The sequence below is a fragment of the Pollachius pollachius genome (assembly GCF_949987615.1).
Source record: "Pollachius pollachius genome assembly, chromosome: 5".
Classification (NCBI taxonomy): Eukaryota; Metazoa; Chordata; class Actinopteri; order Gadiformes; family Gadidae; genus Pollachius; species Pollachius pollachius.
This window is the reverse complement of record NC_136938.1, coordinates 23,332,398-23,355,575: the sequence shown is the minus strand read 5'-3', so window position 1 is coordinate 23,355,575 and position 23,178 is coordinate 23,332,398. Positions and strand designations below refer to the sequence as shown.

Genomic DNA, 23,178 nt, shown 5'->3' with positions numbered 1-23,178 from the left:
ATTTGTTGGTGAAGATGTTTTTGATGTGCACGGTTTAAAGCCATCACCTTCGTCTGTAAATCCCGAAACCCCCCGTCCTCGATGCTCTTTGTTGTTTGTTTGCATCGTCTGAGGGAGATTTGCTTTGCCGATGTTTGTGTCTAATGTCAAACACATTTTCTTTGTCCGTTCAACTGAAGCCATGTGTTTGACTAAGGAGTAAGAAAATATAGACTGCTCCGTCAACATGCAAGCACAACGGACTGTTGAACCCGGGCTCAGTCCGGCCGGAGGACAGTGTGCACAAATCCTTTGTGCAATTAGTGACAAATAAGACAGCGTTTTCAATTACAGCAGGCTATCGATGCAGCAACAACAACAGCACGTTTCTACAAACAAGTTACAGCCGGTTACTAACCCTCTACTAACCCGTCCAGCAACCATTTCAATATGCCAAGGAATGAGTGGTGAGAGAACAGCAAGAAGCGCAATCATAGATAAACCAGATGTCAACTTCGACCCCTGTGCCGCTTGCAGCCAAGGTAAATCGTTGAGTAGATCACCCTTGACGATGGATAGTTAAGTGACTTGGTTGTTTGTCTCAAAACCGAAAGGTCCAGGGTTTGTCAAAGTCTACCTGTGGGCATTACTTGAGAACAATGCATAACCATTCCCTGCTCCTTAATGTAAAAAATGTGGAGTTCACAGTGTGTTGCTTTGGATGAAAATAATAAATGACTACAGCGTAGCCGGGATTGTGATTGTTACTTACTGAACTAAAATAAGAACCGTGGGCAGGACAACCATGAGGGGGTCTGCACTGACTGTAGCCAGATGTCCCACTGATGGCTCTTGTTTAAGTCTGCCTGGTAACATCTGGGGGTCAATGCCCAAGCTGCCCTCCCCTCTCCTAGAAACCTGTTGAACTGATCCACCCAATTTGGTCTTGGGCCCGGACTATAAAAGCTACCACTGTTCAGTGTTGGTTCTAAACTTAATACCAGTTTGGATTGATTGACATCAATAACAATTCAGTATTTTTTGAGATCACCATAGGATACAGGAATCCTGTTTGTCTAATATCTTAAGTTACTGGAAACTTCCTGGATGAAATGGACATGGAATTACTGTGGCTTTGAAGCAAGCACTGTATCAAATATACGCAAAACGTTCAAAGTGTTAAAATCTTTTTTGCCATGTGGGTCTGCAGGAACCGCTGAACTCCAACCACTAAATGTGACCCGAGTAACGACGGGGTCTTTCAGAATCTCAGTGTCCCGTTTCATTAGGGCCCATTAGACATGGGTAAAGTTGCTCCCAGGTCCATTTCGTTTTTTGCGGTTTCGGGGGTTTGTGTTTAAACCGAGTGAGGACCCCTGAAGGCCTTTGGTGTGTTTGTGGTTGTAATGGCAATGGAGCTAGTGGGAGTCAGGTTGTGGTGTTAGTAGCCGTGCTATAGGGCAGGGTATAGGGTGGGGATAGTGGATGGGGGGGGGGAACATGTCTGGCCGCTGTCGGAGGGGTTTCCTGTTTTTCCGTGCAAACCATCGGTTAGGGTCACGACTCTGCACTCTGTTAAGTGCTGTGCGCTTTCCACCGAAGCCGAAACATCAGGACGCTGTTGACTCCTTCCAACCCAGAGGAGGGGGAAGGAGGAGGGGGTGGCAGGAATGGGACCCAGGGCTATTTTAAGACTTGAGCACCAGGAAGGCTGCCACAAAGAGACCTTTGACTTCAACCGTTTTTTAACAGCCAGACCATGTATTTCTCCTCAGCCGCTCTGGGAGAGAGAGAGAGAGAGAGAGGGAGGGGGATATGAGGCAGACAGGGGGCTCCCCAAGGACACGGCTGTTATGAGTTTGATTGTGTCAGTGAGTGAGCGCGTCCGTCTGCGTCTCTGCTCGTCTCTAGGCACGTCGCTGTGCACGTTTCGGCGTGCCCCGACTACAGTCGTAGACCATTTGTTTTGAGTTAGGAGAGGGCTTTGTCTGACATGTGGGGAAGCAAGAGATAGGAATCGCTGTGCTCAGCGATTCTCCCCTGGCTAATGGCATTTGCATCTGCACACCATGTGCTTTTCTCTGCTGGCCGAAAGCGCTCTCTCTCGTCATTCTCTCTCTCACAGCGTTTCCCACACTAATCACAAACCCCTGTATCGTCCCCTACCCCACTTTGTCTCCCTCCCTGCGTGTAGTGAATGAACGCATGTCTCAACCAAGCCAGGTGAAACCAGGTGAGCTGCATCTATCACGTTTATCCTCGCTGCTGAGGCCAGCGAGACCTGCGATCCAGGACAGCCCTTTGATGGATATCATCCTCCCATTTCCACAGCCACATCACATGCATCTTATTGTATTGCTCCCTCCTGGCTTGATTTTCTATTGTACCATTTACAACAACATGTACGTTGTTATACATTTCATGAACCCCGATATTGATTTAAAACTGTGATCAACAAGGCTGCAGGGCGTCTGTAAAACAAAGCTCAGTGGCTGGGTCTGTTCCCTCACTTCCTCCTTTGTTCCCTCTTGACTCATTTATCTGTCTGGAGCAAAGAGGAGAGAGGTAGTGGAGGTTGTGGAAGGTAAGAGGGGGGAGGTTCCCCTCTAGCGCCCTCTGTTGGAGCACAGGGGGAAGACGACACTACACTGCACATGGCATGGCTCAGCGGCTGAGACAAAGAAACAGCTGTCTGCCAAGCTGATGTTCAATAGCAACGGTGGAAAGAGAGGGAACAGGGGGAGATAGACGATGGGGAGATAAATAGAGAGGGTGGGAGCAGAGGTTATTGGCTAGGATCCACCAATACATCAGTTAGTAGTATAAAAGCATTATATGTGGATGATCGTACTTGCTCATTCGTATGCCTAGTGTACTGACATGTTTACTGATTCTATTCCGCATATGCAGTTTAAAATCGTTAATACTCTATGTGTATTTCGTTCAGACCATTTGCACATGGGCTGTATGCCTGCCTGAGATAACGTAGCTTCCTTTCTGTAGAGGTGAAACAAAGGCAGACAGTAGCAGCAGAATAATACGTGGGCTGAGATACAATCATTAGCATTGTGGTATACAGTGAGCACTTAGAAACAATTATTCTTTCCTTGACTCGGCTACAGAATACCAAGATGATTAGTAAACTCGGCTACTGGACTATTGAACAAGCCTGAGGATGAAGAAAAGACTGCATTTCAGCATGATGATCTGATGTATCCCAATACTGGGACTTCTATCAACACACATTGTGTACTATAAATACATCGGCTTCTTGGACTCTGGAGCTTGTCCGTGGTTACCTGATGTGCTGGGCTGTTTTTTTTGTTTGCCTGCAGCTGCATCCCACACACAAACACCTCACGGGCGGCTCTCTGCTGGGTGTCTATCTAGGGCATGGGCTGGCTGGCTCCCCCACTCATCGCTCTTGGCTGACCCACCTATGTGCTGTCTGGATGATTTCTACTTGCTGTAAACTTTTTCCGAAGAAGAAAAACACAGAATGTCAAGATGCTATGTCCGTTTTCACCGGGTAGACTCGATAATGAGACTTCGAGAGTGTGTTTGTGAGCGGACAAACTGAATGAAGAAAATTGGTTCGAGGAGCGGTCGCTACTTGAACTTTGGGAAGGAGATTCTAACTTATCCCTCTCTACTCACACTACTGCCTTATCAATGCACGTTAACTCACAGCGGGTTTAGTCAAAACCAAAAGACTATCATGTCTGATGAAGAACTAGTAGAAACAGAAAACGGGATCACACAGGATATGAGAGAGAGACGGAGCAACAGACCAGAGAAAAAGCAGAACGAAGACCGAGGAATGCGGAGGAGTATAAGCATGAAAGAGAGGGAGCAGGAACAGAGAGGAAGGGAAGCTAAGGAGCAAGCGGCGGGGGGGGGGGGTGTGGATTTGAAGTGCACTGGTCAATATATCTCTGATGGGAGTGAAGGAGACTGATGAGGTGAAGTGAGCTGTGAGACTGGGTGGGGGGGGCGCTGTAAAACTGGGTCAAGGACGGTAGAGGAAGAGAGAGAGCGCATGAGTCTGAACTCGGTACGCAGTCAGGCAAGCACGCATCCATCCCTCCGCCTCCCCACCATTAACAGGAGCCAACACACTGAAGAGACACACTTGTATGTGTGCAAATGACGCAAGCTTACTTTTACTTACTTGTTTTTGCATTGCAATGTACTTTATTTTGTTAGTTTGGATTGACTTTTGTCAACGTTAACAGTCAGGAAATTCACATGTGGGTGTCTGTCTGTCTCTCAGTCTGAGAGACACACACAACTCTCCTTGTAACTGCAATGCTCCAAAAATGTGTACATATTACATGAAGTCCCACTACAATTCCCAGACAAAGGCTTATCTCTGTTATCTCTGACAAGGAGGAAACGCGGCATTGGTTTAACCAGACCACAGTGGAAGAAGACCCACTCAATATCCCAGGTAATACCCCCCCCCCCGGTTACAGGAGCCCACTGGCACCCCTGAGACTCCAATCAGCTTAATTTCAATCACCTGTTTTATCGTTCAATACGTCAATCTATTGAAACAAACGTGATGAGGTACTTACGCCCTTGTTTGGGTCAAGTACTTCATGCTCCCTATTCTGTTCCATCTTGTGTATTCAGATGGGCTGGAGTAAGGGCATTCTGGTCATATCAAGAAGGACGCTACAAAAGGGATTTCAAATGATAGACTATACCAAATAATCAGATCTTAGTTACCACAGACATAAACCCTAAAAGTACATGATACCCCAAAAACAGCTGCAGCTGAGAAGACCCCAAATCTCTACAATGTATAGCAAAATCGAGTACTGTATACGATATACATCTAGAGAAAATTAATGATATATATATATATATATATATATATATATATAATTATTTTCAGTCGGTTCTGCTACAGGAAATCTGGCACAATGCGAAAGAAAACCCCAAATGCAAAACTGATGTTTTCTTTGAACTCGATCATTGTTGAATCAGCATTATCCATTTTATTTCTTCTTCTTTTTTTATATAGACTTTCCAACCCAACTGCACTCCCTTCCTTCCCCCTTCTCAGAAGGCGGCTTGGACAAGTCCTGGGCTTGTGGCTGTGTCTCTCCGGGCAGCTGCTTCGCATTAAGGCTCCTGATGATGGGAGTTTGATGTTGCCCACGTCTTAAAACCCCAATGACAAACTATTGGCCCCTGCTAAGCACACCATCAAAACTGGCTGCACGCTGCTCTGCTCTACCTCTCCACTCCAATCACAGATGAATCCCAATGCCGTTACCGGGCAAGGCATATGGTACCAATTCTGAGTTCTCCCTCAAGATAACAACAATGGACTTTTGTTTGGCGGATGCCGGGACGTAGGCCCACACAGACCAGTACGGTGTAAAGACGAGTCTGCTTACCAGAAGTATGCCTTATCTTTAATACCAAGTGTTCAGAGAGAGCGGGGAGAATCCAGCTCCCGGGGTACGTAAGAGGGTACATGTTTGGGGGCAAGGCCGAGGCATCTTATCTTCTGATTTAAATGTGTGAGTGCTATTTCTTCGTGGGACCGGCTTCTGCATTCACTTAGGGGGTTTTACATCCCTGGGTCTACAGCAGCGATGGCCAGAAGGGAACCACAGACACCGGGAAAGGGGGGGGGGGGTTAGCTTAATGGTTGAGCTTAATGGTTAATATACACACGGCTTGCGACTGCATCGAGACACAGCACTTTCACAGAAATAAAGCTGGCAGTGATTCATCATGTCCAAAATCAAATGACTAATCTTGCCATCAGTGTACTTTGGGACAGTGAGCTGTGTACTGTAAGCCCTGGGGGGTGGATGGATAGAGGGGTGACCTCAGTATTATTACATTGTGTTTGGATATGAGTGACTCACTCTGGAGTGGTGTGATTTAGTCTAGTCTAGGTAGGGAGGGAGGGAGGGAGGGAGGGAGGGAGGGAGGGAGGGAGACAGACAGACAGACAGACAGACAGACAGACAGACAGACAGACAGACAGACAGACAGACAGACAGACAGACAGACAGACAGACAGACAGACAGAATAGCACTGGAGCTTTCAATGTGCAGGGTTACTGTAATGAAAGTGAGCTCGGCGCCAAAGGAACTAAAATAGATATAAACAGCACTGCTGTTTACACAGTCTAGTCTGAGAGAGGATGTCTAGCGGTGAGGGTGTGTGGATCCCAGGTTGATTCTGCCTTCCAGCATCAATGTACGCAATGCACCTGTAGGCATCCTTGAGCAAGATGCTTAAACCTATGTTTACGTGTTCATTAATAAAAATATATTAATACGTTAGTTAAAAGCGTTTGCTGAAGGACAGACTAGTAGTTGGAAAAAGTAATAGTAATCATCCAGTTCTCTGGAATGCATACCATAAACTGTAGTCATGCTCCCTGCATTACAATGCATGGGTCCCAGTGCTTGCTGTCTCACCCAGTGGAATCGGTGTTCTAGGAGGAGGCCTAAAACTCCCAGGCTTCTAGATGATCGAATGATATTTGTTCGACTGTAATGGCTGTGGGCAAGGCAATTCAGCGCTCAACTTCTGCGGTTGAACGGGGTGTAAATGGGTATATGTGGGAAAAAAATACACAGACATGGAAATCTGGAAACGGCCCGTGGAGCCGTTTGATTGATCAGCACCACAAGGAGACTGGATGGAGAGCAGTTGTCAATGTTTAGTTATCCTAATATTGTGATATGGCTTCGGTATCGTCTCCTGTTTGTTTTACAGGCTGCATTACGGTAAAACATACAATCGAATTGAATCTAATTAGACAGCCTGGCTGGACGCCTATACCTGCATGGCATGCACCACATCAACGAAAGACAATGATTAGTGACAAAGATGAGTGAAGATAAGATAAAATAATAATACCCTACTTTTATTTTCCAAGTTTCTAAAAGGCAGCAGCCAACACATCAGCACCGTTCCTCAGACAAAGAGGATGACCGTATTATATTTCTGTAAAAATACCCCCCTCTCCCCCAGATAGATCCCTGTCACACAACCAAGAACAATTCTCACTGAAACATCGGAAAAAATACAAAAAAGACAATGAGTTAATGTCATGGCCGTGTGTTGAAAGCTCATCTTCGGGTTACAATGTAACACAACCCAGCATAGAGGAAGCTGCTTTGTAAGACCAGACAAACCACACGCAAGCACACATGCTTGCACACGTGCACACACACACACACACACACACACACACACACACACACGTTCAAGGCGAACGGAAGAGGCCTATTTCTTCTTGGCAGCATTGTTGGAGGTCTGATTTGACTTTAAAGCCGGGCTGAACCATGAGACGGGAGGCCATCGTTTCCAGCGGTTGGCAGGAAAGGGGGGGGGGGGGGCGAACAATAGATACAGCAGCTGCTTTCCGTGTGTGTGTGTGTGTGCGTGTGCGTGTGTGTGTTTCCGGGTACAGTAAAAGCTTGTGCCTGTGTGTGTGTCTGCGTGTTCTGCTATCAATCTGGAACAGCTGCCTCTGAGGAGGGTCTCACTTCCCAGTTGCCCATCAACGCGCCGTGCGTCTGTCTGTATAAAACGAGTTGAGTGCCAGTGCGAGGCTCTCCGTCACGTGGGCAGTGTTCCTAGCGCCATTGTGCGGTTCCCGAGGATAAGTGAACTGCACCCTCCCCACTGCGGGCAGCATCAAACACAGGCCCCCACATGCATGGATACGTGGGTAAGAGGGGGAAGCGTTTGCAGTTGTGTCTATGGTGCTCCGGTGTGTCGCTGCTTCCTGCTCTCCAATTACCTGCTCCAGCCGTTGGATAATAATGGGGGTGTAATCAGGGCCAAGCCTGCTGGGGTTTATCCACTGGTGCTCCGCTGGCAACTTCCTCTACCTCTCTCTCTCTCTAGCTCTCACTCTGTGGCTCTCACTCCATCTCTCCCCGCATTCAGTCTAACAGGAACGGAATGATGGCTCCCACATGGCGGGCAAAATAGAGAGAAAGGGAGAGAGTTTCAGAGAGAGAGAGAGAGAGAGAGAGAGAGAGAGAGAGAGAGAGAGAGAGAGAGAGAGAGACGGATTGTGAGAGAGAGATGAATAGATTAACAAAGAGTTGGAGAGAGACCAAGAGAGACAGAGACAAAGACAGACAGACAGACAGACAGACAGACAGACAGACAGACAGACAGACAGACAGACAGACAGACAGACAGAGATGAATAATAACCAGGGAGTGTTTGAGAGAGACTTAGAAAGAGGGTGAGAATAAGAGGGAAAGAGCGCGGAGAAGAGTGTGTGTGAGGTCGGAGTCACTTCCTCCCACTGCTGAGGCTTTGTTCTACATTTTACTTAGTCATCACAAGGCCTTTTTATTTTTCCACAACAGGAGAAAGGTGGAGAAGACATGAGCATCATTAAGAAGCAAAGAAGGGAAAGAAAAAAAAGGTGCAGAAGAAGCACGATGCGGTGCTACACACGTTCACTGCCTCGTTGCAGCGGTAATTGTTACACCGCCTGGGAAGCTTGCTTGTCAACCAAGGTAGGTCGTTTTCGCTTCATTGATGCCTAACAGCCACTTGCCAAAATCCATTTACAGCCAACTCCAGAGCTGCAGCTCCCCACTGAATAATGGAAGTGGAGGTATTAGCGATGGTCACTCCAGGGCCAGCTGCTGATAATTGACAATTGCCCTCTCTTGTTGTGTCCACCCTGGAACACACACCCAGCCTTCACATTCTCCAGGGGGGCCCAGATCTGCTGAGTGCTCGCTATACGTCGTCGTCCTAATGCATGTTGCCTTCATAATTTACGATAGCGTCCGAGAGACAGTGTATCCCCTGAGGAGACCGTGCCCAAGGTCTGACGGCCCCTTATCCACGCCGCTGACGCCACTGAGCCCGTAACGTCCCTGGCTGAACCGGAGTCTCCGCTTCCAGCGTAAAGTATTGACAGCCCCTCCGCCCATGGCTGTGCTGAGGTTGCAGAGGGCTGGAGGGAGGGAGGGAGGGAGGGAGGGAGGGAGGGAGGGAGGGAGGGAGGGCGGGGCAGGTGACTCATTGAGGAGAACTGCACATCACAGAGATTTCATTTTTTTTTTTTATCATATCTTGGCCGAACAGCCTCAGAGCTAGGGCCTGAGCTTGAGGAGAAAGTACAAGAGGTGTTTAATTAGATCCGGCCGTGAGCTCAGCTTTGGGCCGGTGAAGCGCGAGGACGAGGAAAGAAGCCGTGTAATGCTGATGGTAAATGATTCTGTTAGAACTCTGAAGAACTCTTTCCTCATCGCCTCATCTCTCCCCCCAGCCACCAGCCAACAGAAGACCCGACAGTGGAGACATTTCTGTCTGTCAGGGCCCTTCAGCCATATCCACGCTACCCCACACTCATATAACCGAGCGAGAGAGAATCAGAAAGTGAGGAGAGGAGTCATATCTCTTTGTCTGAGGTACGTATTATCTACTCATATCTGGCTGCATCGGTTTTTAGCAGTGGATGCGAGAATGGTCCCATCATGGTGAAAGTCAAAGTCAAAGAATGGATTACAGAGTTTTGGAGAGTCATGTGCATGAGTGGACAGGGAGAGAAGCAACACACAAAGGCGGATCTAAAAGTCTTCAAATTGCAAGGGACAGTGTGCTGGCACTACCTGAATAGAAAACAACACTTTACATATCCTACCCACATCTGGTAGCTGCAAAGTCCGAAATGAAATGAACAGAAAACCACGCAAATAATTGAACATCATGAATCGTTTCTGGGATCAAGAAAAAGGGAGTGACAGCTTTATCGTCCCCACGGTCATGGTTTGAATTTGCACTCCACATCCAATTCAAAGCTTGCAGGGCGTTTTAGTAGCACATGGGCGAAATAATTGAGGACTGACAACCAGAGAGAAGGAGCATCTTGACTGCATCTTCACCGGGGGATTAGGACACGCCAGGGTTGGTCGGGGCACACCAGGTGGGCCGATGGTACTCACCCAGGACGTTTCCAGAGGGCACCTCGTCCAGCTCCTCCAGTTCCCGGCCCATGAGCAGGTAGAGACTGTCCAAGGTGCAGCAGGTGAGGTGGGGCACCTCCGGCACGGAGTCTGATGCCACGCAGCCCTCTGGCAGCTGGCAGGGATGAGAAATACAGAAAGACAGGGGGGGGGGGGAGAAAAGAGAAAAGAGAGAGGAGAGAGAGAAGAGAGAAGAGAGAAAGAGAGAAAAGAGACAGAGACAAAGAGAAGAGAGAGAGAAAGACAGAGAAAAGAGAACAGAGAGAGAGAAAGAGAGAAAAGAGACAGAGAGAGGGAGAGAGAAAGACAGAGAAAAGAGACAGAGAGAGAGAGAAAGACAGAGAAAAGAGACAGAGAGAGACAGAGAAAAGAGAGAAAGACAGAGAAAATAAACAGAGAGAGAGAGAAAGACAGAGAAAGGAGACAGAGAGAGGGAGAGAGAAAGACAGAGAAAAGAGACAGAGAGAGAGGGAGAAAGACAGAGAAAAGAGACAGAGAGACAGAGAAAAGAGAGAAAGACAGAGAAAATAGACAGAGAGAGAGAGAAAGACAGAGAAAGGAGACAGAGAGAGGAAGAGAGAAAGACAGAGAAAAGAGACAGAGAGAGAGAGAGAAAGACAGAGAAAAGAGACAGAGAGAGAGGGAAAAGAGAGAAAGACAGAGAAAATAGACAGAGAGAGAGAAAGACAGAGAAAGGAGACAGAGAGAGGGAGAGAGAAAGACAGAGAAAAGAGACAGAGAGAGAGAGAAAGACAGAGAAAAGAGACAGAGAGACAGAGAAAAGAGAGAAAGACAGAGAAAATAGACAGAGAGAGAGAGAAAGACAGAGAAAGGAGACAGAGAGAGGGAGAGAGAAAGACAGAGAAAAGAGACAGAGACAGAGACAAAGAGAACAGAGAGAGAAAGACAGAGAAAAGAGAAAGAGAGAGATAATCATGATTAGTATTAACAATGGTGATTGCATGTTAAAGAGTGGGAATAGACAATAGATCATAACTGAGACACTTTATGAAATAAAAATAGCATTGAAAGCACACTTGCAACATCCAATCCACTTAGTTTTATGGAAATCATTCTCGCTTCATTCGTCAAGAGAAAGAGATGGAAGAGATGAAAGACAATAGTGAAGAATATTGAAGATGCTAGAGAAAGAAATTTAAGGAAATAGAGAAAAAGATGGAAGCCAAGAGGGAGAAAATAAAAAGCAAAAAAATAATACTTTATTTTTTTTGTCTAGTCATATTTAGGCCTACACCTACTAAACAATATACACATACATCATAGGACTCATGAAAACCTGAGCAAAAAAAAAGATAATACGCAACATACTGAAATATGATCAAACATCACATCATGAGCTACGCTAGCAGCAAAGAGATCTACATACACACTGTGATAAATTCCCACAGACACCAAGTGTTCTGCAAGAGAAAAAGCTTTGACTAGAATCTGTTCCCGCTACGATACATTTAATCGCCTTTCTAAGAAGAATCGCTAATTAAACGGAAAATGGGGCTCGTATCACATAGATGCTTAAAATAGTGGTAATAACGATAGGATGGGGAAAACCTTGAGGAAAACAGTAGCTCAAGCTTTCGAAGCACAGTGAGTAGGAAAGTCAATATAAAGTCTGCAGATGATGTTCTGCATGTATTTGGCTCACTGACTTATATTAGTTCCTACTTTGCATGCGTTTATCGGTCCATTACCAGAAAGAATCGTTACACCATTTTCTTTTTAAAACAGACTAGGGAAGTCTGTCAAGCACAAATCTAAAATTGAATACAAGGGGGTCAACGTGATCAAAATCAGTCAACACGTTTCCTCTACTTTAAACACGGGGGGGTGGACGTTAAGCGACGGCGTTAAACAATTTGTAAAAAATATACCAGAAACATATTTGTCAATGTTTTGTAAAGGACTCAACACAGTACAGTGTGAACAGCGTGTGTGAGTAAGTGCGTGAGTGAGTGAGTCACTTCTGGGAGCTGCGATGTGAGTGTGTGTGTGCGTCAGTTTGAGTGTTACCACATTCAGACCCTGCACAGGGTCGTACTTGGGACCCAGGATGAAGACCCTCTGGCCCCTCCGGACCACCCCGCTGTAGACCCTGGCGAAGGCCACAAACGTGTCCTTGGCCACCTCCTCCACCTCGGGCTCCTTCACCGTCGCCAGGCTCTCCGGCTGGCTCGGGACGCCCTCTACTCCTGCAGGCAGAGACACACGACATGACTGTGGGTGCCTCTGTCGGCACACATAACGTGCATGTTAGAGTCTAACTACCCACCGGACTGCTCTCACAGCGAAAGGTTGAGAACCAGCTAAAGGTTAAATATCTATCATGGGAGCACGGTCAGCATAGAAATATAATTGGGTCTCTTTCTTTTTTCCTTTGATTCAATTCAAACCTTCAGATCCTCACATCACACACAAACACCAATTATTTATCTGGTCAACATACCATGTAAAGTAACCTTTAGACAGCAACTAACGCAAAAAGCACTACAGGGCTCATAGCATCATAGCCAGACTAAATGAATATATCAATATAATTTAAAATTTATAATGTATGACGTTCTAATGATGGAGATTTGTGTCAACTAGTGATTTACTTGCCTGGTATTTTGGTAACAGCTGGTTGGGTTGCTTGTGTGTCGCTTGACAACTGGGCGGGGTCAGCAGAGCTCTGTGCCTTCTGATTGGCTGCCATCCTGTCGGCGTGTCTCTGCCGAGCCTGTTCCCTGCGCTCTGCAAGCTCTTCGTGGGTCAAGGGCCTGGGGGTCAACACGAATACAGACATGATATAAATACAAAGACAAAGACACACACACATCGTTAATGTGTTGTTTTCAGCAAAAAACAATTGTAGATTATAAGAAATATAAATCAATTATTGAAACGCGCACTGATGTTAACAAACATGATCTTAGAGAGGTACCTATTTACAAGCATTTTTGTTTCATTTCATTATTATTAAAGATTTCTATCTGATGTAATAGAAGTGTGTATTTAACGCTTAATTAACTAATTACATTCAGCATCACTGTTCATCTCTTGCTCAATGGAGATATACAGTATGAGCATTCAGAGTCGGAAGCATTCAAACCCCTAGTATGAAAGCAAGGTCTTCCCTACAAAAGGTATCCCTCTTTCTCTCGCTCTCTCTCAAACAACGTGGACTCCATTAACCGGGGCGAGAGATGGTTCTACGTGACTATTTCTGCCTAGAAACACACCTCTTAGGGGCGGTGCTGGAAAAACAGAACGAAAGCAATTATCACTTAATTACGTTGGGAAACGTGCCGCGTCTTCTTTGGGAGCGGTACACCGCTCAAAAGAAAAAAACACAGCGGCTATAGCAACACAGCTGGTCACAATAGCACCGATTGACAGCAGAAGGTTTAACCCAGTGATGACAAAACCACGTTCATAAAAAAATAAAAAAAATAACAATGAAAGACCCTGTAATTTCATCTTGACAACAGCGGCAGAGGTCATGCTGAAGCGAACGGCTGTGGTGTTTAGCAAGGACAGCAGCACCAGCCTCTGCATGTAGGGATGTGTGGCGACCGCTGAAACACTGTGGCCCAACTGAAAACAAAAAAATAGCAATACATCATAGCACACGCCGTGCCTCCAGGGGTCCTCTCAATTAGAGGAGAAAGAAAACAACAGAAACGGGGAAAATGCTTTAGTGAAGAAAGGCAGGCTTTTTACATCTGCCCAACACTTGGCCCATGCATCGGTGCCACATGCTTTTGCAAACAGGCCACAGTTAATTTCCATGTGTGTGAGCATTCTGTGTTTATCGGTGTAATGTACAGGTGTGTGTGCATTTTGTGTTTGCTTGTGTAATGTGTGTAGGTGTCTGTCTGTCTGTGTGTGTGTACCCATTCGTGTGTGTGCATGGACTCATGTGTGTGTGCGATCATCTCTGCGAGGTCCAATAAGTCACTTATTGGTTAATAATGGGGGCAGTGTGGAGACTGTGCCCTCACCACTTTGTGGTAAATTAGGTAATGGCTTCCAAACATCTGAGCAGGACGTTCAAAACCACAAGCAGATCGTTAAGAAAAAAGGATGATTGGAAACGGGGAAGGGAGAAGGGGGAGAAAAAAGCTACACAGCATTACGGTCATTTTCACCATCAGAGGTCTTTCATCGCCGATACTTTCTGCCAGACTTGGGGTGCATAAAAATGTCCCCCGTACTGAGTGCTCTGTATGGATCTTTCAAAATGCCCCATGGTGAGGTTTCCATGGCTTTGATTTCTTTAGCTGTTTTCTTTAGTTTAGCTTCCACCACATCATTTGGTGAAATACCCACATAACAATGCCAGGTATTTTACCCTGTTGCTTGTCTTAGATTTCTTAATGTTCCCTTTTTCCTTTGATGCAAATGTAGAACATTTAAATGTGTTGTAGATGTGTGGACATTGTTTATCAGTGATTTACAAACATCTCGGCTTATGACTAAACACAACAAGCACCAGGGCCAGGGAGGCTGTTTATTTGGGTCGGCAGGCTTCCACTTGACGTCAGCTCTGCTATATCCAGAACGCCAGATGAGGAGTTGGTGGTCAAGCAACCTCTTCAGCAGCAGGCTGGGTAACTATTAGAAAATGGAAGTCGATTTCGGAATTCCAAAAGGACAGACCACTGTCCAAAGCGGAGGGTTGAAAAATCATTTTAACTCATCACTCAGCAAAGTCATTGACTGGAGCTGAAATAAAGCATGCCTGTGTGCTGTAATGTCCAACATACTTTAGTAGAATAGGAAAATAGGAAACTGCTATTTTCTTTTCTATCTCGTCTTTTGGTGAATTATTTTATACAAAGCAATAGTGAATTCAGGAAAAGGCCATTAAGAAGTCACAGGTAAGGCATCAAACCAGTAACTTTATCTTTAAACTGTCTTCTGAGCATCAAAGCAGATTTTGAACTTACCCATACATAAGCCCTCTTTACACCAGTTAAATATTTACAACAATATTTCTACAACCTTTTTCGAACTTTGATTCTATCAAGATAAATGACAAATATCTGTTTCCCAAAAGGCACAACACACACAGAAATACCCCAGCTTGTTATGCACACACCCCAAAAGGTTTGGGATGTGCACCACATCCATGGTTTTCACCTTCTCAGAGAATAGGAGGAGACAAAACAACATTGGTGGCCAGGTTGACATTGCCTTGGATAATACTATAAATCATGTTTTATAATAGAAATGCAAGGTCTAGGATGCCTTTTTCGCATTATATTGGTTGACGACTGGTGTATTCGGTGCCAAGGACGTGACTTGGCATCGATTCTGCAAGGGATTAGGTTTGGACGACAAAGAATCTCTCGTCAATCGAATGTAGCATACACCACCTCTGGAGGTGCTTTTGAAAACGGTTGTCTTCATCTCTCGTGCAACCATTGCTGCCTGTTTAGACAGGCAAAACATCTCTTTGGACTCACATCCGTTTTTAAATCTGCAATTTATAGGGAGATTCAAAGCGCTTTAATAAACCAGTAATCTTTGATCATACGGTACATATTTGACCTTGCCACATACTAAGTACTTCTATACCTCTATCCTTTTTAAAGTTTGTATCACATTCAGATTTTGAAATTATGTCTGAGGCACAATTTAACGTATTCTCCAATACATTGTTTGTCAAAACATGAAATATGTAGAAGGATTTATCCTTCTAACTTTTAACTATACATTTTCGTCTTGTAAATTGGAAATTTGATTGAATGTGCAATGGGTTGTACACATGCATACATATTTACGCATCCAAGTTTAACATTTGGCACAAATACATTTTCCGATGCTCTGACACATTTATTGCAATGAGACTATTATTATCATTATAATCAAAAATTGCCTTGTAAACAGTTGAATCTTCATTTGTGGACCAAGCCTCGTTCATTCATTGATGCAGCTTTGCAACAATATATATTTCATTTGGTAATTTGAGACAAATGTCACTGTGTTTTGGATGTCTGATTCATACACTTGTAACTACCGGCCAATGTGTATATTATAAGGTTTCCTCCTCTGTGGTGGAGAGGAGCAACTCAACTCGGCGCTGACAGAACTATAATAGTCTGCCTTTGACCGAAGAAAAATAAATTCAACTACAAAATAAACTAGCAACTTGCTTATTGTTTGGGACTGAAATGCTGCAAATAATTCTTATGGACATAGGATTTTTTTTTTTTTAATGTAATATATGTTTAGGTTGTTTGTGGAAAATGTAACCTTGAAATCATAAATATGTATGCATTTGTATATATCATTGCACATTCATTCTAATATAAATTAACATGACACAAGTGAACTTTGACAAGACCCAAGGTGACATCTATTAGTAGCAATAATTATGAGACAAATCTCTCTTCCTATGAATAGTAGTGTAATGTAGTGTTGTTTATTGAATGAGCAACTCCTCCATTTACATATGGCATTATCAGATCCATGAACACAAGCCCTGGTGGATAATGCTTTGTTGATCTATGTATAGATGAAGCTGGCTGCTCTTTGAAATTATTATACCCCCTACTGATTCCACCACACCATTTAAGAAAACACCTAACACCACCAGCCAGTCGGACAGGACAATAAAACACCAGGCAAACAAAAGCTAGTGTGTGTGTGTGTGTGTGTGTGTGTGTGTGTGTGTGTGTGTGTGTGTGTGTGTTTGTATGTTTGCATGGGGAGAGAGGGAGGCTCAGCTGTCATTTCTCCCACCTTGGCCTGGCCTTAGAAATACTTTGCAGTGCCAAACTGATGATGGCTGCCATGACAACGGCACCAAGATGAGTGCCCTGCAGCGATGTGCAAGTGTGTGTGTGGGTGTCCCCACAGGGCCATTCATTCATTCATTCAAAGAAAGATGACAAGATGCATCCCAAACTCCCACAGCAGGGTTACACATAAATAAGAAACATTACAAAGCCTACTGGCCGGCCAGCCAGAATGTGCCACATCAGAAGGAAAATATAGAGTGTCATTGTTATATTTCTATATTTGTCACGCACCAAAAGTCATTTCGTAAGTCATTTGGTGCAAGGACTTTGTTTGTTGATACATGCATAAGAAACCAACAAAAAAATGTCATAGAATTGTAAACAGTAAAGACTCGCATGCATTATTCTTACGACATTAAGTGACTTGTGTTCTACACTACAGTTCATGCACAATCAATCTCATGTCAACATACGCAAAGGAAACTTTTGCTCAGCGTTATTTAAGATAGTTATGGTTAGAATTTGCACAGAAGAATCAATTCAATTGCATTTCAGTCCATGCTTAATGAACACCTTTAAAAGAGAGCGGATGTCTCAGCAGAGTTTTAAAAGATGAAACATTGGACATCATTCCACTTTTTTTTTTATGCTGAATGCCATCAGTGCTTCAAAATGACTACTCACTTAATAACACTTAGTAGTAATGATAATGAGAAAAATCTCTCCCCATATGAATAGTGCGATCAGACTTGCTTTCCATATTAATTAAATAGTGCTATTACCAAGATTACAAACATGTACAAAGCTAATGAACCTATGTCTTCAATATGCAACTCATTGTCTATCATGCACCCTCTTAAATGTATATATAATATGCCTGTTCATGGGTCCTCTACTATGCCTGCTCGCTTTGGGAATTTCCCCTGGAGTATAAATAACGTTTTTCTTAATCTAATTTAATTTGAATAGCGGTTCCAGGTGACAGATCAAGGCCAGAGGAAGGAGAGGATCATCGACTAAGTGCTAGGCTAGCACACCTGACTCTGAGATGATCTCATCGCCTCATGATTCACTTAGCATGAGGTTGGTTATGACAATAGACTGGAAGCTTAATTAAGATTAAGGAATAGATAAAATAATAATAATCAAATGCACAAACAACAGGGTGTTGGCCAATGACTGGTGATCTGAATCTCTCTATACAGGGGTGAGAAGACCACCTCATGTTGCGTTGTGTTTCTGAAGTCCATTTCATCTTTCAAAAGAACTCTACTACAGAGATCATTATTACATTTACTTGAGACTGAGGGCAACCATTTATTTTAAATTGAAAACGTTGTCCGGCTACTACCCAATATATAGTCAGCAAGTATAAACATACATAATACATCATGGAAGGCACGATGGAGGTGAGATATGAAGGACTTTGCATGTAAGTGATAGATGTTATATATATATATGCCTAAACTAATCACATCTTATGCAACCAGGTAAAGGGAAAAGGTAAAAGGGATTCCGGGATGCTGAAACACAGAAGGGCATGGGATGATGAAGCACTGATCACCAGCGAATAGCTAAGCTCTAGTGACACAGCCCATGAGTCATGGCAATACCTTCGCTATGACACACGCTGCGAGTTTAGATCGCTCCAGACAATGCGGTCTCACCGTGAACAGTTTGTTGATTGAAACATGACAGAGTGTCACATTGAGTCAACTCTCTACAGGATTGGCAAAACGGTTTGAGGCCAGAGGAATATATTCAGTTAATATCGCTGAGGTAGGATAATGTTACATTCATGTTCAAGTACGTACCGATACATTATCTGACAGAAAATTAATTTTATTATGATAGAATACTTCAACAATTAAACTTTGATCGACTCTTAATAACAACCTTGAATTGTATTATTAACTTTAATGCTTCTCTTTATCTTCCCTTTTGTTGCAGACCACCACTCTTTATCATGGTCAGACAGAATGATCCATCACGTCACTATTAACAGTGACAGCTTTGTGGTCCAAACCGTGATCAAGAACTATAAACAAACCAAACTTACATCACTAATAATGATACAGTTATGATGTTAGAGACTGGGCTGGAGGCTTGGATAGGAGCTGCAGTAATGGTTCAGGGCCTGAGGTTTCAGAGTGTAGCCATGTGATCTGGTGCGGACGGGATGGGGGGCTTGTGCGCTCCGATTCATGCGGTCGACCTAGCAGAGCATGGCAGGGGCCTGAGCTGCTGTACTACCGCATATTTGTTTGTTTTTACTCCGATATGCAGGGTGAATGCGAGCGTGTCCTCCACTCAAACAATGTAGGTCAGCCAGGCAGGGAATGCCGCAGATGGCTCGCTCCTCAGCTTCGGCACCTGTGGCTGGGTGAGTCCTCCACCAATATGTGCCTGTTCTTTCGAGGCTCGAGCTCAGAAGGCTCCGGTGCTTCACACCTGACATGCTGTCATAAATACAGCATGAGGTGGGAAACTTTCCGATATATATGTCCACACAGGCCCATCATGTATGCAGAGGTCGAGGAAATACAGTGCATCTAATATTAATCTGAGATCTCCTGCTACATAGGCCTTCGGGCGCTTCGATTGGCTGTACCCTATAGGTACAGTATATACCGCATTATGCAGTTGATCTAGAAAGCAAGCCGTTGTGGAAGCATGCATGTGTGCATGCGTGTTCGTCTTCAGCACAAGGCGGCAACATCAGAAATGCCAGCGGCGTGCAGCTCATCCAGCAGGTGTTTAGACAGCCTTTACCCACTGACGCACAGTGAGAGGGGAGACCCTACATATACCCTATATCTCAGCCCACCTTTTTCATATATCCATCTCTTCCTCCCCCCTCTCTGACAGGCTGTCTACATCTACCGTCGTCAGCTTGCCGCTCTGTTTCCTTGGGAGAGCAATGGCACAGGCTGCAATTAGGAGCCCGTATTGTGACAGGGGGGAGGGAGAGGTAGAGAAAGGGAGAGAGAGACAGAGAGAGAAACGATGCCAACCAGAGAGGCTATAGTTGGATCATGAAATACACCCAGGATCTAGGCATACATAACAGGGAGGGAGAGGGGAATGTAAAGGCGGAAATACCACCTTCATAGGAGAGGTTTGATTGTGAAATATAACTCTCTGTTTATAATTTTTATTGTTTCACTGTAGCTTGCATTAATTGAGTTGCTCAGTTGCATTGTGAGTAGGATTTCTTTAGTCTCCGAAAAAAATGAACTTTAAACTTTAAAGATTATTTAAAGCTATAGTATTGATTGCCTCAATTCAATTAAAAACATTGACATTTTCATAACCAATTGCAACCTATTCTACATCGAACAATTTCATATTTTCCTTTAAACATGTGTCTACTTGATGAAATAAAACTAATAACAAAACTGTTCCATCTGTCACACAAGAATAAATCTGGGAAAATAACACAGACTCTAAAAACATATAAAGAGTTAGAACTCCCTCACTGCCCTTAATTTCTCTACACTTCGTCTTCGGAGAGAGCCTTGCTGTTATTGTTGCATACACAGATCATTCTCGTGCCATAGCATTACACAGATGGAGATACAAAGAGCACTCTCAAGGCTATTAGGACCCTTATGCACACACACACACACACACACACACACACACACCAGCCATTAACCAACAGGGGAGTCCTAATGCTCTCCACCATCAATCCTAGTTCCCTACCAACATCTGCTTTCAATAAGAAAATCGTGGCAGCCTGTTCTTACTGTAGCCCCCTTTTAAAAGTGTACGGATTCCTTCTCTTTCCATCCATCCTCCCTCCCTACCTCCTAGTATGCAGGAAGCGGCAACATTGACCCCCCCTCCCCAGCGTTTTTTTCTTTGAGAGGGGCGTGTAACAAATGGCGGAGGAGGAGTTATATTAATTGATTGAGATCATGGAATGAGGAGTCATCTGATGCATTTGAGTTTTTCGTTTCTTTTGACCACATTGGTGTTTCTAAAAGTGGAGCGGGGCCGGGGCGGGCGGAGAAGGCTCATCCGTCATTAGCTGTGGGGGGAGGAGGCTCTCGGGTCTGTGGCTTACCCCGGGTTCACCTCCAAGGATGACATAGACAGAAGAAAATGGAGGGGGGGGGGGAACGGAAAAAACACAACCGACGCTCACTTTGAACCTGATCGCCCTGTGAGCGTTGTGAAAAGTGGTGGAGAGAAAAGACATAAAGGCAAAAGTGTACCATGTGATTTGGAAGATGACCGTGAACCATGTGATAGAAGGCACTGTGCAGTGGCCTTCTATTAATACCAATATTTGACAGTGTGAGACAAGGGGTGAGGGGCAATAAGCAACTTTTAGTTTTCACACGCATGGGATGACATCACATTTTGCCAAGTAGCGCTGCAGTATGTAACCACAGGCATTAATCCAAAAGCCTTCAAATAATATTCCCACTGGGGGCAATACTTGCTTGGAACGCATGCATGTGTGGTATTTTAAGACTTTTAACATGGCTCCTCACCATGGTATTGTACGCTTACTCGAATATGAGTGTTGAAAACAAGAAGAGCATCAGAGCACCCATTCCAAACACTAAGGCTGGAAGACTAGAATAATGTATCATTGTAATGACTCTTAAAACCTCATTATGTTCATTATGACGTATGGCATTGAAAGATACGTGATCTTCAATTGTACGTTTAAAACCCTTTGTAAGAGCATATCTTCTTGTTATCAATTTAGATCAGTCAGATACACTTATCAGATGGGTGACACTAATCAGATGGGTGTATAATGAACGGATTACTATATAAATGATTGTACGTAGATCCGATAGGATACATGGTAATTATCACCCGGCCTTACCATGACTCATGTCTGCTCATACTAATGTCTCCCGAATGGTAGCAGACGTTTTGGTTGAGGCAGGGTCAAATACCTATAGCCTTATCAGGAGGGGGCAGACAGGGCTGCAGCACCATCTATTGGATGAAAAAGCACGTGCGCACACACGCACGCGCACCCACACGCACACAAGCAGGTTTAAAAAAAAGCCCTGACCTTTGCTTGTTCTGGGGCAAGGCCTTGGCGTCTACGGCGAACATCTTGGACACAAATACGATGACGGGTGCCTCGGCCTCACTGGAGCACTGGACAAAGGCTGTAACACACAAAGAGAGGACTCAAGGTCTTCGTAGGAAACATGCAGGGCAGACCCATCCAAACCCAGTTCTTCCATATCAGCTGGAGTCAAAGGGCTTAGCATTTAGAACAAACCGTTTTAAAAAGAGATTCTACTATATCCTTGACCCCTGATGCCCCATTCAAAAGGAAAGTGTTGTGCGGTGAGCGTTGTCACATGGTACAGTAGATGGGTACAGCATTGATTCCAAGCTATTCTTGAGTGCGAAGGAGAGGGCACATGGTTGCTAGGTGACCAAAATAGGCTGGATCTTTCAGCACAGAAGAGAAGTAGCCATTTTCTAATTAGTTATTTTAACCAAGAGTGACACAGTATGAGCAAAGTGCCCCAAAAATAAATAGCATTCAAAGCCCAGTGTAGTGCTTTCTATCGGAAAAGGGCTGAGGAGAATATTCTGATATTTGTTTGGTACGTAGTCGCATCTCCCTTCAATGTTTTTTTTAGATGAACAAATTGAAATACCCAAAAATATTCATGTTTTTTTAACGTCTACGCATCTTTGTGAACTGAAGGTAGAAGGCTAGGTTTACATTTCGGCTCAATATCCCAGTGTTAAAATATATAAGTAAGGGCGGTAGACGTCAGCGAATGCTTCATTTCAACGCTTCAGCTGAGGTAACGTTAGCCATCTTCACAATGGCCTGATATAGGATGACCGAATTATAATTTGTTAGATTTGGAGTTGGATATTCAAATATTATTTGAATGTTCCTGTAGCACTTTTGACAGCTGCCGTCCAATTGCTGGAGACCAACGCATTAATGGTTTTAGAGGGGCTTGCATAATAAAGGTATTTAGAAGCCATTTTCACATGTTCAAACGAGTCCTAAAGTCACCAAAAAGCTCTACCCACTAATGATACCGTGTCTGTAATTTAGTAAACGTGAATAGAAGAGGTAGTAATGTTTTTCCTTTTATGGCGATCCGTCCCCCACAACAGCGCCTGTGTGATTTCTCACCGGATAAATAGCATCCGTCCTGCCATGAAATTTATTCAAAAATGTTCAAACCACCGATTTGCTTTGTGATAATTGGAAATAGGCCTACTCTCATACTTTGGAAACTGTGTTGTTTGGAAACTTTAAGACTGCATTGAAGCTCTGCCGTAACAAAGTCAGACTGATGAGTGGATTGGAAGGCCACTGACGGGATATTGTTGTTTTGCGTTTTTAACACATTTGTTTTACCAATTAAACCATTTAGAAAAGAAAAGGCATAAAAGGATCAGTTGATAAAAACTGGATTTTGCAGCAGTGTCAACACCTGCTACGTTACAGGCAGTGAAAGATACG

At 44.3% G+C, this 23,178-nt stretch overlaps 1 protein-coding gene across 2 annotated transcripts in view; it reads right to left on the bottom strand.

Moving 5' to 3' along the window:
- efl1 (elongation factor like GTPase 1) overlaps positions 1-23,178 on the bottom strand; it is a 69,456-nt gene that overhangs the window by 35,304 nt on the left and 10,974 nt on the right. The window contains exons 12-15 of one of the 2 annotated variants that reach the window (XM_079736241.1): positions 21,745-21,844; positions 12,577-12,734; positions 11,989-12,167; positions 9,940-10,075 (exon numbers count right to left, since the gene is read on the bottom strand). In XM_079736241.1, the coding sequence (XP_079592367.1) occupies positions 9,940-10,075; positions 11,989-12,167; positions 12,577-12,734; positions 21,745-21,844 (573 nt within the window). The remainder of the gene's footprint in view (positions 1-9,939; positions 10,076-11,988; positions 12,168-12,576; positions 12,735-21,744; positions 21,845-23,178) is intronic. The other variant, XM_079736242.1, reaches the window with a different exon arrangement.